Below are 14,018 nucleotides of genomic sequence, written 5' to 3'. Positions count from 1 at the left end.
ATATACCAATATGTGAAATGTCCACTAGAGGGTGGAAGATACAAATTCTGTGTAGATTCCTTATGGTAATATATAAAGAACTTGCTTAAAGTGGTTGTAAAGGCTCAAGTTTTTTTTTTACCTTCATATATTGTATGCATGAAGGTAAAGCACTTTCTCTGTGCAGCAGCCCCCTTACTACATGAGCCTGATTTTGTGATGTGCACAAAGGCCTTGGCTTTCCATGGAGTCTTTCTCCTCATTGCCTGAGGCAGCAGCCGTAGCCATTGGCTCCCAATGTCGTCAATCACAGACAGTGAGTCAATGAGGAGAAGGAGGGGGCGTTGGCCAAGTTGTGGCTTTGTGTGTGAATAGACACATAGAGCCGTGACTTTGGGACGAGCCTGCTTGGGTTCCCCTATTGCAATCTGCTTCCACTGCAGACAATCTGCAGGTGGGAGGGGCCAGGTAAGCCGGCGTTGGACCCGAGAAGAGAAGGCTTAGGGCTGCTCAGCTGTAACAGTACCAGAACAGCGGTTGGATTGGTTGGATGCAGTCACTGTTAAGCCAACAAAATGTGACTTTTGTTGAACCAGGTAGTGCCCATAGGGCCTACCTTGGTTTAGATTTCAGCCAGATTAGCAGAAATGTAAGCCATCTATGGCAATGTTTAGCCCACCTATAGACTTCAGAGAGCAGTGTATGCGTGATCCACCCTAGCATAAAGGGATCTTTTGCCCAGAAGAACATTCTTATTATGGTAATAGAAAAGGAAGGAGATGAGCAGCTTGAGCAGATGCTACTATAATCATTTTGCTTGCTCTTCATAAATATAAATAGCAGTAAGTTCTACAATCCATGTACAACAGTATGGGATGAGAGATAAGCAATGCTGGCCACCTAGTTTTGTATCGGAGGAAATTGCAGTATTTAGGGCAGGTTTTGTTCCACCTTATAACAGCGGGTTGAGCAGGGTCAGAGGCTCCCCATAGACATGAAATCATTGTCACATCAGCCAAATGTCCTCTCACATTTGTGTATTTTTGAGGCCTGTGTGTATCAGATGGGTTTTGAAATCTCATACAAATCTATGGGAATGTAAAACTCGCTTAACACAGGTTGAGGTTCATGAGGTCAAATACACCTGTCAATGAATTCTGAATGATTTTGGAAGCTTCTCCAACTGACGTCATTAACACAAGGCCAAAGCTCGTTGGCAGTGGCTCCTAAACCCAATACACACAATGAGAATATCGGATAGAAGAAAATGCTTTCTATGCGATTGTCCGATAATCTATTCATTAGTGCACAGCTTTCGAGAGCTGATCACAATATCCAAATGGGACAAGCATGAAAATGTTTCTTGCAAGATAACAGTTTGAACAATTTCCGTGTAATTAGTATAGTACTGGGGTCGGCAAGCCGCCGATTGTGATCTACCGGTTGAGTGCGGGAAGCTGACAGGAAGATCGTGAACATGGCTCTGCCTTTCCCCAGCCTCTACCGCTCTCATGTTAACTGCAGAGCGGAGAGTGGGAGGCAGAATCGTGCTGGATGGAGAGTGGGGCGGGAGCTGCCTCAGTGATTGGTTGCTAGGCGGTCCTAGCATCCAATCACCAGCTTGTTATTATTGGGGGGGGTGATGTGAAGGGGGGCAGAGAACACGTCCGTGACACATTGCGCTTGATAGTTTTTTTTTTTTGCCTAGGGATCTTTAATTTCCTCCAAGTTAAGGTGGATCTCAACCTCTGAAAGGTTGGCTGCCCCTGGTGTAGTATTTGTACGAAAAAAGTGACCAAGTGGTCACCGAGTGACCAAGACCACATATGCTCAGAAACAAAAGAATACATTTCAATACATTATTATATTACTCCCAAATTTGTATTCTGTCTCAAGAGTTTTCACAACCTATTCATTTTCGATATAAGACAACCACTCAAAAAAAAAAAAAAAAACGGATGCTCATTCATCCGATATTCTCATCATGTGTACTAGGCATTAGACTGGTGACAACTGTAGCTTGGATGTTAACACAAGGCCAGCCTGTCATGTGTTAAGTTCAACATACAATATAAAATCTGATTTTGCAACCTTCTTAAAGTGGAGGTTCACCCAAAAAATCTATTTTTAACATTAGATTGAGGCTAATTACGGGAAGCAGAATCACATGTTTTTTTTTTAAATCAGTGCAGTACTTACCGTTTTAGAGAGAGATGTTCTCCGTGGCTTCCGGGTATGGGCTGCGGGACTGGGCGTTCCTACTTGATTGACAGCCTTCCGACCGTCGCTTACAGCGCGTCACAAGTTTCCGAAAGTAGCCGAACGTCGGTGCGCAAGTGCCGTATAGAGCCGCACCGACGTTCGGCAACTCGTGACGCGCTGTATGCGACCGTCGGAAGGCTGTCAATCAAATAAGAACGCCCAGTCCCGAAGACCATACCCGGAAGCGGCGGAGAACATCTATCTCTAAAACGGTAAGTACGGCATTGATTTAAAAAAAAAACACCCGATTCTGCTTCCCGTAATTAGCCTCAATCTAATGTTAAAACATTTTTTTTTGGGTGAACCCCCGCTTTAAGATCAACTATCAACTTTTAATTGCAAGGGCCAACCTGAATTGATGGAAAATTAATGTATTGTTTAGGTGTGTCCTCATAGTACATAATTTTGGTAAATCTAAAGGAGGTTGTAGAATCAAATTGTATTGTGTATGGCCACCTTTAGAGGTTTTAGGTAGGGATGAGTTCTGGCGTGTTCGCACACTCCACGTGCAGAGCCTGCCAAGAAGTCGGCACTGCGCTGCGCTAATCGCAGGCCAGTGAGACATTGTCCCGATGCGTGGCTGCAGAGCTCTGGAAATGTCTCACTGCCTGTGATTAGCGCAGCACAGTGCTGACTTCCTGGTGGGCTCTGCACGTGCAGTGTGCGAACACGCCGGAGCTCATCCCTAGTTTTAGGCAGTAGTGAAGACCCAGCTAGAGATTGATTCCTGCCCCTTCCCATCAAAAACATCAAATAACAATCCATTTTGAACAGTTGCTCCTAAAACATTCTTGGGACCTTGCCTCTAATTTGTTAGAATTTTTAATGTCCACCAGAACAAATTACTCCTAAATTATATTTTGCTGAACAAATTGAAAAAAAAAACAGACCGACACTTGATTGGGATGAAATTGTACCACACCAAAAGTAGTGCGTGCACTAAACAATTTTTAAGCATGCGGCATCTGAATCGTATGGTTCACGCGATCCTGTGCGTGCAAACGCAATGCGCTTACGACCTATATTTGGAGTGTCGTTAAATTGAATTGACCCCTGCAGAAGATCACAAAGGCATTGCAATCAGAATGCTCCTGCACTGCATTCTAGTCTGAATGGGCCCCAAAGGATTTTGGCTGCTAAAAAATAAAGATTGATTTGTAAAACATTTATACAATTAGGACCTATTTCTACTGCACTAAAAGTTTGTACAAACGCTAAACAAAAATGGCATTCTATTACAGCGTACCTGTTCTTGCATGTGGTGGCTGCAATTGTTTTTTCCAGTATTTTTTTCCCCTTTTCTCCCAGTGATCCTGTAAAATACACACTTCCTGTCCCTGGGTGGCTACACTCACTCCCTCCAGTGTATCCACGGTAAAGGGAACATTGGTTACTGATTTCAAACACATCTACATTCATCTCTATTACAATAAAGGATGTGTGATTAGGGGATAGCTACAAAATAATCTAAGGAATTGGGAAGGGCTATGTGAATCGGAAAGATACGGCCAGCTCTATCAGAGAGGTAGATATCGGTGCAGGTTCTGGCACACAGCAGCGGTCTGGCGGATCACAGCATTTAAAACAGTCCCTCAAACGCCCTATGCACGTTTGTGGCGCGGTTGTCAAGTATTTTTTGATTGTTAAAACTGCACCACAAACGCCTACAATAGCTGGTTGTTAAGGAGCAGGCTGGGAAGCTGGCTGCCATGTCCTTGACAACCAATGAGTCACCAGCTGCCAGCGGGGTTCCCTGCTGTCAGCTGAATGTAAAAAAAAAAATATTTTATTTTTTAGAGTGGGGTTCCCCCAATAAATGTTAGCAGACCCTTATCCGAGCATGTAGCCTGGCAGGTCAGGAAAGGAAGGGGACGAGCGATCGGGCCCTCAACATGGGGGGTGGGGGAGGGGCTTTGGGGCAGGGGGGTCGAAAAGAAATAAAACCAGAGACCGTTTTTGACAATTCCATTATTACATAAACCATGTCCCCTGGTGTACACGCCGCCACCGTTGAAATAGCTATGGGTCGGGGCCACCCTGCATTGTCACCTGGTGGAGATGGTGGAGCAGGCAGATGGTGGGAGCCTTTGACGTGAGCAGAGCTTTTTTTGTGGGGCGTTGGTGGTGGCAGTGGGCATTAGGATTGACAATGGATCTACACCAGGGGGACATTGTTTTTGTTTTTTTAATAAAGAAATTGTCAAAGACTGTCTCTGTGGTTTTATATCTTTTTGACACTCTTTATGGTGAATGAATAGCGGTGCAATGTACCCCATACTCAATCACATGGGGGGGGGCAGGATATGGGGGACCCCTTGGTAAAGGGGACTTCCAGATTCCGATAGATCTCCTGTTGGCAGACCCCCACAGCCACTGACCAGGGTTGTGGGGAAGAGGCCATGCTGATGGGGACAAGGTGCTTTGGGGTGAAGGGGACACTCGCTCACCCCCTCCCTTTTCTGACCTACCGGTCTGCATGTTTGGATAAGAATCTTGTATGTCATTTAAAAAAAAAAATTGGCATGGGGTTCCCCTCAAAATCCATACCAGACCTGAAGGCTGATGACTCATTGGTTGTTAAGGATGAAGCAGCCGACTACTTTAACAACCAGCTAAAATTTGCATTGTACTATTGTGCCCACAACCGTGCTGCCAATGCGAGGCAACCACATGTCAATGTGGTTGCGACTTGAATGGGAGGCATTGAAAGGCTTCAAGTTTGACGCAACGCTAACACTTCATGTTTTGATCATGTAAACAGCACTGTGTGCTGCCCATTGTATCATTTGCATAGAAGTTTGAGGAGCATTTTTAACTCCCCTCAAATGCCTGCTTTTAGTGCCAGTGTGAATTTAGCCCTTTAGACAGTTGTCACTGGAACAAGTGTCCCTATTGGAAGAATTCCCCATACCTATTGCTATGGTGACAACTGTAAAATTCTGGCTTTGTCATAATTTCCTGTCTCAGTGTTCGAGGTCGCCAGGATAAAAAGAGAGGGTGAATCTCCCCAGGGGGACACGGATAGCAATTCAAATCTAACCAATAAAAAAATGGCTAGAGATACACTGCCTCACCTAAAACTTTGGCTGTAGGTCAACTTTAAAATCTGGCCCAAATTGTGTGTTTGTTTGATAAAGAGTAGGGATCCACTGATACCTGTTCAATATCAAGTACCGGTACTTTTTCTCAAGTACTCACCCATACCAATTACTGATACCTATTTTTAGTGTCATGTTTTTTTAGGTCTAGCCACACAGATTTCGCGTTTCAGTGAGTTTCTCATACACTACAATTTGCATTGGAATCGCACCTAAGCCTCAGAATGAAATTGCACCGGACCGGGCTTTGAAATAGCACTGCAAACCGGCCCACACATATGTAAACCAAGTCTGAAGGTGTTGGTTTTAGCATTGGAGCATTTGCATGAGTCCAAGTACTTGTGCAAATGCTTAGTATCGGCACTGATACCGGTATTGGTGCAATGCTCGTAAAGAGATTATATAGTTTTTACAATCGCTGCTATAGTATAAGGAGGTGCAAAGATCTGCTTTGATTTTTGGAATTCAGAAATCCATAGCAACCAATTGCAATTCAGATCAATGAAAAATTGTTTCTCGCTGCACACTATGGGTTATTGCACTTTACATACTGTACCTTGAAGAAGTATTCATACCCCTTTTGCCATGTTACAACCAAAAACGTAAATGCATTTTTATTGGAATTTTATGTGATAGACCAACGCCAAGTGCCATATTATTGTTCAGTGGAAGGAAAATGATGAATGGTTTTCAATTTATTTATACAAGTAAATATGTGAAAAGTGTGTGAAAAGCGTACATTTGTATTCAGCCTCCCTAAGTCAATACGTTGTAGAACCTGCAAATCTGCCAGCTTTTACACATTCTTCTTTGCAAAATAGGTCAAGCTCTGTCAGATTGGATGGAGGGCATCTGTGAACAGCAGTTTTTCAAGTCTTGCCACAGATTCTCAATTTGATTTAGGTCTGGACTTTGACTGCGCCATTCTAACACATGAATATGCTTTGATCTAGACCATTCCATTCATTGTAGCTTTGGCTGTATGTTTAAGGTTGTTGTCCTGCTGGAAGGTGAACCCCTGCCCCAGTCTCAAGTCTTTTGCAGACTCTAACAGGTTTTCTTCTAAGATTGCCCAGTAAATGGCTCCATTCATCTTCCCATCAACTCTGACCAGCTTCCCTGTCCCTGCTGGAAAAAAGCATCCCCACAACATGATGCTGCCACCACCATGCTTCACGGTGGGGATGCTGTGATCAGGGTGATGTGCAGTGTTTGTTTTCCACCACACATAGCATTTTGCTTTTAAACCAAAAAGTCAAATTTTGGTCTCATCTGACCAGAGCACCTCTTTTCCACATGTTTGCTGTGTCCTCCCCATGGCTTCTCGCAAACTGCAAATGGGACTTCTTATGGTGTGTTTTTTGGTTTTCACAATGCTGTTTGTTCACTAAGGTTCTCTAAAAAATATCTGAGGGCTTCACAGAACAGCTGTATTTATACTGAGATTAATTTACACACAGGTGGATTCGATTTACTAATTAGGTGACTTCTGAAGGCAATTGATTGCACTAGATTTTAATTAGGGGCATCCGAGTAAAGGAGACTGAATACAAATGCACGCCACGCTTTTCAGATATTTATTTGTAAAACATTTTGAAAACCATTTTCCTTCCACTTCACAATTATGTGCCACTTTGTGTTGGTCTATCACATAAAAATCCCCAAAAAATACTTTTACGTTTTTGGTTGCAACACGACAAGGGTTATGAATACTTTTTCAAGGCGCTGTATAATTACCAGTATATTATATTTACATAACTTACAGAAATGTTTTTAGTTCTATACATAATAAAATCTAAATATGGAAAATTTCAAGGGGTATGATTACTTTTTCAAGGTACTGTATCACCATTGCTCTGCTATACTGAATAAGCCCCTTTTTGTATCTTGCCCTCACGGTCAGTGATGTCATCATTCCCTTGGTGAATTGATAGGCTGCTCTATTATACATATTGGTTCAGTTGGCAAAATGGTTGTCTCCCCTGTGTGCAGGTGACAAGTGTGCTGCAATCATAATGATGTATTTATTTTTTCGTCTTCAGCATTAATAAACACCCTGTGTTCTTCAGCATCAGCGCTTTTTTAGGAGGATTTAACAAACCTGCTATGCTGTTTTGCATATATCCCAGATTAAAGAAAGTGCAATTAAAGTACAAGTTACTGATTTATTCCCATCACAAATCTGTATGCAGTATGTGTTGGCTGATAACAGACTGAGCCCAGTATTGTTATCACTGTCCCAAATCCTGAGTGCTGTTTTAATGAAAGAGGGGTCTAGAAAGGTTGTAAAATACAGTACATCTAATTGCTAAGTAATTTTAGTGTGAAAAGTTTTAAAGAATACAACTATACTATATTTTCTTTGTGTACAGTCAGGCTGGCTAATCTCCCCAATGGAAACTAAATTACAAGAGAGAACATCTTTAACCGTAGATTTTTTTTCCAGGCTGAATGTCCACCCAAAGCCGAGTTTGGATAGGGGAAGATGGATTGAACCCCTGTCGGGTTTTTACTGCTATCTGGAGCTCCATTTTGGGAGATTCTTTGCTCCTAGATTTTCTCCCTACAGCTCTAAACCCGTACCTCTATACAGGCTGTCCGTTTCAGAGCTGCAGGAAGAGGGTATGGACTATGAGGCTACTCATAGGTGCCCTCGCAGTCCATTGGAAACTACAAGCTGTCTGCCATGGTGGCAGAAGGGACTTGTAGTTCATTCATAGATTCCTATGAATGAATGCTTCAGCTATGGGTGCCGAGCACTGTACAACTGATTTTAAAATGTGACAGTGGGTGTGGGGAGAAACTCCCCTTGCTGTCTCAGGGGGTTAGGGAGGCTGCTGTATAGTAACATGTTACACCCTAAATACGTGTGTAACATGTTACTAAATGTGAACTTCTCCTTTTGGCTGGCCATATACAGATTTGTTGGCTCAATAAAATTGGACAGATTCAGATTCAACCATCATGTTGGATTTTTTCATGCAATTATTGCAAGTGGCAATAATAATCTCCCGCCAGGGGAACACAATGGCTCTGCAGGTGAGATTCCCCCATCAACCCCGTCAGGGCTGGTGGGGGAATCAAGCAAATTTCTTTCCTGCCACCCGTGGTGGCAGGAAAGATAATCGCTCCATTTATGGCTGGCATTAAACCTTTTTTTTCCTTTTTAAAATAAGAAACATATACTTGCCTGCTTTGCCCCGATCCTTTTCTTCTGGAGTCCCCCGTCAGCTCTACAGAGCAGCTCAGCCCCGCTAGTGGGTGGCACTTTAAAGTGGTTCTAAAGGCAGAAGTTTTTTTTATCTTAATGCATTCTATGATGAGATAAAAAAAAAAACCTTTAGTGTTAAGCAGCCCCTCTAATACTTACCTGAACCCCATCTCGATCCAGCAATGTTGCACAAGAGCCTCGGGTGTCCTGGGCTCTCCCTCCTGATTGGCTGACACACAGTAGCGGGCTCTATTGTCTCCTACTGCTGTCAGTCAAAGTCAGTGCGCCAATGAGGAGAGAGGGGGCACAGGGCGGAGCCAAGCCATGGCTCCATGTCTGAATGGACACACAGAGCAGTCGCTCTGTTCGGTTGCCCCCATAGCAAGCTGGTTGCTGTGGGGGCATTTGCAGGGGGGGACACGAGAAGGAGGATTGGGGCTGCTCTGTGCAAAACCACTGCACAGGGAAGGTAAGTATAACATGTTTGTTATTTTTAAACAAAAACAAAAAACAAGACTTTAGTATCACTTTAAGCATAGTAGGGTTGAAATCGGATATTGTCCGGTTTGTCCGGTTTGTCATTACTGGCATTGGGTAGACAAAAAAGATCATCTGAATGAATTGTCAGTAAATGGTCATCTAGTAACCACCAATCTTTCTCCAATGTCTGTGTCATCCAACACATTATTCATTTGATTTCTCAGATCCAAAAATGTCTGCATGCAAGGTGGTTGATAGTTCAGACATTGGGCAACTGGTCATGGTGTCTGACATGAAGTAGTTCCCGTTAAAAGCAGTACACCTAGCCATAGCTTATTCCTCACTCCTATATTATAAGGTCAAATGCATGCAGGCATATAGGGTGTTGTCCTAATAACAGAAAATTATAAAACAGAGTTTTAGCCATAGCAACCAGATTCCATCTTTTATGGAAGTTGTGGCATATAGGAACCCATCAGTCTTATTTTTCTGGTATAATTTGAAAAAAAAAAAAGCTTTACCTGGCCAATTTCTGATGATAGGAGGACGAGTCCAGCAAATCACATTGTGGTTTCTGGATTTGTCAGCTGGTACACATAAACATACTACTGCATCCAGCTATAATCAAATGTATTAATCTGCTGTCAATAGATACTTTTATTTTCACTCTTGGCCCTGAGAATGAAATCATTTCTAGCATCCAATTGTGTATAAAGCTTTTTCTTTTTTAAATACGCTTAATTACCTGAAAAGTAGAGCTGCACGATTAATCGTTAAGGATCGTTATCGTGATTTTGTTTTCCCCATCACGATCTTGACAAAGCATTTTCCCGATTCTCTGCTGAAGCCGACAGCTGTAAAATAAACAGGCAGTCTGCCACGTATCGCAACATTCCTTAGCCCGGGAATGAACTATAAACATTGTAACGTTTTGTCCTTTAGATCAAAGGAATGAACTTCAGTGTGTAAATGAGGGCAGTTTAACTACTTAAAGACTAAACCTTTTTTTGACATTTGTTGGTTTCAAGTAAAAATCATTATTTTTTACTAGAAGATTACTTAGAACCCCCATATGCGTGTGTGTATGTGTATATATTATATATATATATGTGTGTATGTATGTGTGTGTGTGTATATATATATATATATATATATATATATATATATATACACACACATATACATATATTTAGCAGAGACCCTAGAGAATAAAATGGTGGTGGTTGCAATATTTTATGTCACACTGTATTTGCACCACGGTCTTTCAAATGCTATTTTTTTGTATAATATGAAAGATGATGTTACGCCGCGAGACTCGTGATCTTTTTTCTAAGCAAAAAAAAGTGATTCTCATTTTGGCCCGAATCGTGCAGCTCTACTGCAAAGTGGAAATGGAGTGAATCAGCATCCAACTTTTAATGAAGGATGGAATGATTCTAGGTCTTCAGTACCTTCCCTTTGCCAGTAAAGGGTGAATTAATAGTCTGCTGACTGAAGAGAAGTCTCACGGTAAGACATTATTTTTCTGCAGAAGCTTGCAATCTAACCTTGCTGTTCTAATTTCTGTGTCCACAGCAGATTAAATGAAGCAGACTGCTGTGGCGAGGGGCGGGAGGCGCGCCTGGAGAGCGGACGCTCTGTGTTTGTGGAGGTTTTAACGGGATGTGAACTTTTGCTTTTCAGTCTCGAAAAGGGAGCGACCCAGACAAAGATAAGAAAGGTCTAGAGAGCAGAGCAGACAGCATCGGCAGCGGGCGAGCAATACCAATTAAACAGGTAAGCTTCCTCCCTGCCTCCGCCTCCCTCCGCCAGGCTCCAGTGTGTAATTAGAGGAGCCCACGCTCGGGGTCTCGTCTCCGAGCCCCCCGCTCTCTGCACCGCGTTTGATGCCCCCCTCCCTGAATGTGGAAGAGTTGCTCACTTGACATCAATTAGGCACGAATCCTGCGCACATTAAAATGGGATCATTAGGATAAAGAGGTGGTGTGAGAGGGGGAGGGGATCTGCCATGTGACAACAGGCCCTAATGAAGTGAGCTGTTCAGGGGGAGGCAGCCAGGCCCAGGCAGCTTCAAAGTGACGCCTTTGTGCAGAATGCTTTGATTGGGCCTCTCTGCGCCTGTCTGCTGGGGGATTCGGAGCCCCCCTCTGATAACCACGTACGGGCTTGATTTGGCTGGTAATCTGAGCCCCCCTCTGACGGCCGACGGGCAATTAGCCACACTGAACGTGTCAGCTGCAAGACCCTGTTTGTAATTTGCTAATGAAGTACTTGTACCTTTTGATTAGGTTCAGTTTCATTTAGGCCTCCATTACCCGAGTGAGCGTTTACAGCCCTAATGAACGGGCTTAATTAATCCTTTCTGGTGACGCTCAGGGAAAAGGGGGGTGAGGTAGAGTCAGCAGGAGCTGCGGCTTGGAAACGTTAGCCCATAAGAGGCCGTTAGTAGCCTAACGAGGAGGAAATGCTTTGGTGTGAATCCAGATTGCAAGCAAGAGCCTTATAACGAGGCTGGGAACACATATACAACTTGTGATTCCTGCCTCGGCAGACATCAGGGAGTCTTTGAGGGTTCTACAATAGTTTTGCTTTTTGTTGTATAGGTTTATGCTGCTGTGTAGATGAGTATCAAATCATGCCATACTTTACAAAAGCTTTTCAAGTCAATAAGTTGCTAAGAGGCATTTTCTAATGCAAGGTATAATCCTACTGCCAAATATTAGTAGCATGTTTATAGAGACTCCTACCATCTTGTTTCTGTTTTCCCTCTTCCTAAACCGCATGTATCGCTGAAAGTGTACACTGCCCTGTTTATTCTGTCATCGCTTAATAAGTATGACACGGGGTTGATTTACTAAATCCAAATAGACTGTGCACTTTGCCACTGCAGTTTCTCCAGAGCTTAGTAAATGAGGGGATGCTCTGCTCACTTCCATCATCCAATCCTGTGCAAGAAAAGAACGTGTTTTTTTGATTGGGTATTCTTAGCAAAGTGAAGGTTCACCTCATTTACCAAGCTCAGGAGAAACTGCACTTGCAAAGTGCACAGTCTATTGTGTACATGGCTGTGGTGCAGCCTGAGCACTTCACTGAACCCTTTTCATTTACACAACAATGGTGCAGTTCAATTGGGGAAACTAAGGCTGGCCATACACGTATAGATTTCTTTCAATCAGCCTGCGACCTGAGCTAAAGAAATCCAACAGCTTCCTCCGTCCTTGCAAAAAGTGCCGGATGGACAAATCTCTGGCTGAAGCCATCATATTCTGATAGCTTATGACACCTGCTCCTTTGATTTTTGATTTTTTTTTCAGTCAAAGGATGTTGGGCGGTATGGTGCGGACAGGGGCACCAAAATGCCCTATGTATGCCCAGGTTTAAATAGAAGAGGAGGAGATTGCCCTTAGAACTGGTAATAATCGTAGCCTTATGCCGCGTACACACGATCGGTTAAACCGATGAGAATGGTCTGATGGACCGTTTTCACCGGTCAAAACCGATCGTGTGTGGGCGCCATCGGTTAGTTAACCATCGGTTAAAAAAAAGCCAACTTGTTTTAAAATGAACAGATGGATTCATAACCGATAGGACAAAACCGATCGTTAGTAGGCACGACCATCGGTTAAAAATCCACGCATGCTCAGAATCAAGTCGACGCATGCTTGGAAGCATTGAATTCGTTTTTTTCAGCACGTCGTTGTGTTTTATGTCACCGCGTTCTGACACAATAGTTTTTTTAACCGATGGAGTGTAGGCGCGACGGACCATCAGTCAGCTTCATCGGTTAACCGATGAAAACGGTCCATCGGTCCGTTCTCATCGGATGGACTGATCGTGTGTACGCGGCATAAGTCTCCAAATTTTGATTACAACTTTCCAGTGCAATGGATTGCACGCAATGTTTTGGGTGTTCCCGTGAGTCATGTTTAGGGCAGCCAATTTATTAAAATGCACTGTCCTATGTGCTAGAAACGCGCAAAAAAAGGTGCCTGCATCATTTTAAAATTCACGCCGCACCAAAACACATGACACTAAAATACTATGCGGTTTGGCACACGTTTGCAAGATGCGTGGGGGTGGCAGTAAGTATTAATGGCACATTTACAAAGAGGCAGCATGTTTTTGTACACTGCGGTAAATCACACAATTTTGCCTGCGTTCCCAAAACGACCTGGTATGAAAAAAAAAACTAGAAGCTGGTCCACTGAGAAGTTATTTTTATTCTGTGTATGTACATTGTTTATTCATGTGAATGTTACTTTATCGTCATGTGAATGTGAATTTTGAACAAATACAAAGTATGTTTAAACACGCCAACTTGCACGCACGCACGCACCTTGTAATGTGAATGTATTATTTGTATTAGAGTCCCTCTCCTCTCCCATGTTGCGCTTCTCCTGGCTGTGGAAAGCTGTACATACAGAACACTGATTGCAGTGGGAGGTAGAGGCTCCTCTGGTGCCATTTGCATAAATCTTGTTAAGTCAGAGTCAGTTAATGAGGTACAAATGAGGCAAGGAAGGTGACATGCAGATCCATGCTGGCAGATGCGAGGTGGCTCCAGAAGTATCCGCTGCCAGGGTGTGCACGTCTATGTCCACTCACCTCCATGCTGTGGACAATTTGCTTACTTGTATGCACTTGATCACAAAGCTTGCAATCCACATTACAATTCACATACTCGGTGACCAGTTCTCTACATCATTACAGCATTTGGCAAAGGCACCACGTGATTGTTTTCTGCATAAACTGTGCCATGCATTGTCATCTGCTGGGTTTACATACGGTATATTTCTGAAAAGACGTTTAAAAATAGCAGCCCCATCAGTTGGTCAATGGAGAGCTGTGGTGAATGAAATGAACTTGATGGAACAATTAAAGGCTGCATTTAAATGAAAAGAGGATCAATTCAATATAACCTGGTTTCACTGGCACGATTGTACGACTACAACACCTTTGTGGCCTCCTCGGTTGAGCACCTGTATTTG

The 14,018-nt window shown here is 43.2% G+C and overlaps 1 protein-coding gene across 10 annotated transcripts in view; it reads left to right on the top strand.

The window, feature by feature from the left end:
• AGAP1 (ArfGAP with GTPase domain, ankyrin repeat and PH domain 1) overlaps window positions 1–14,018 on the top strand; it is a 579,218-nt gene that overhangs the window by 363,901 nt on the left and 201,299 nt on the right. For all 10 annotated transcript variants that reach the window (XM_040357546.1, XM_040357547.1, XM_040357545.1 and 7 more), the window contains one exon: window positions 10,714–10,806. In XM_040357546.1, coding sequence (XP_040213480.1) covers window positions 10,714–10,806 — 93 coding nt within the window. The remainder of the gene's footprint in view (window positions 1–10,713; window positions 10,807–14,018) is intronic.

Source organism: Rana temporaria, chromosome 6 (assembly GCF_905171775.1).
Source record: "Rana temporaria chromosome 6, aRanTem1.1, whole genome shotgun sequence".
In the NCBI taxonomy this organism is placed as follows: Eukaryota; Metazoa; Chordata; class Amphibia; order Anura; family Ranidae; genus Rana; species Rana temporaria.
Note: the sequence above shows the minus strand (reverse complement) of the source record. Positions and strands in the feature narration are given on the sequence as shown.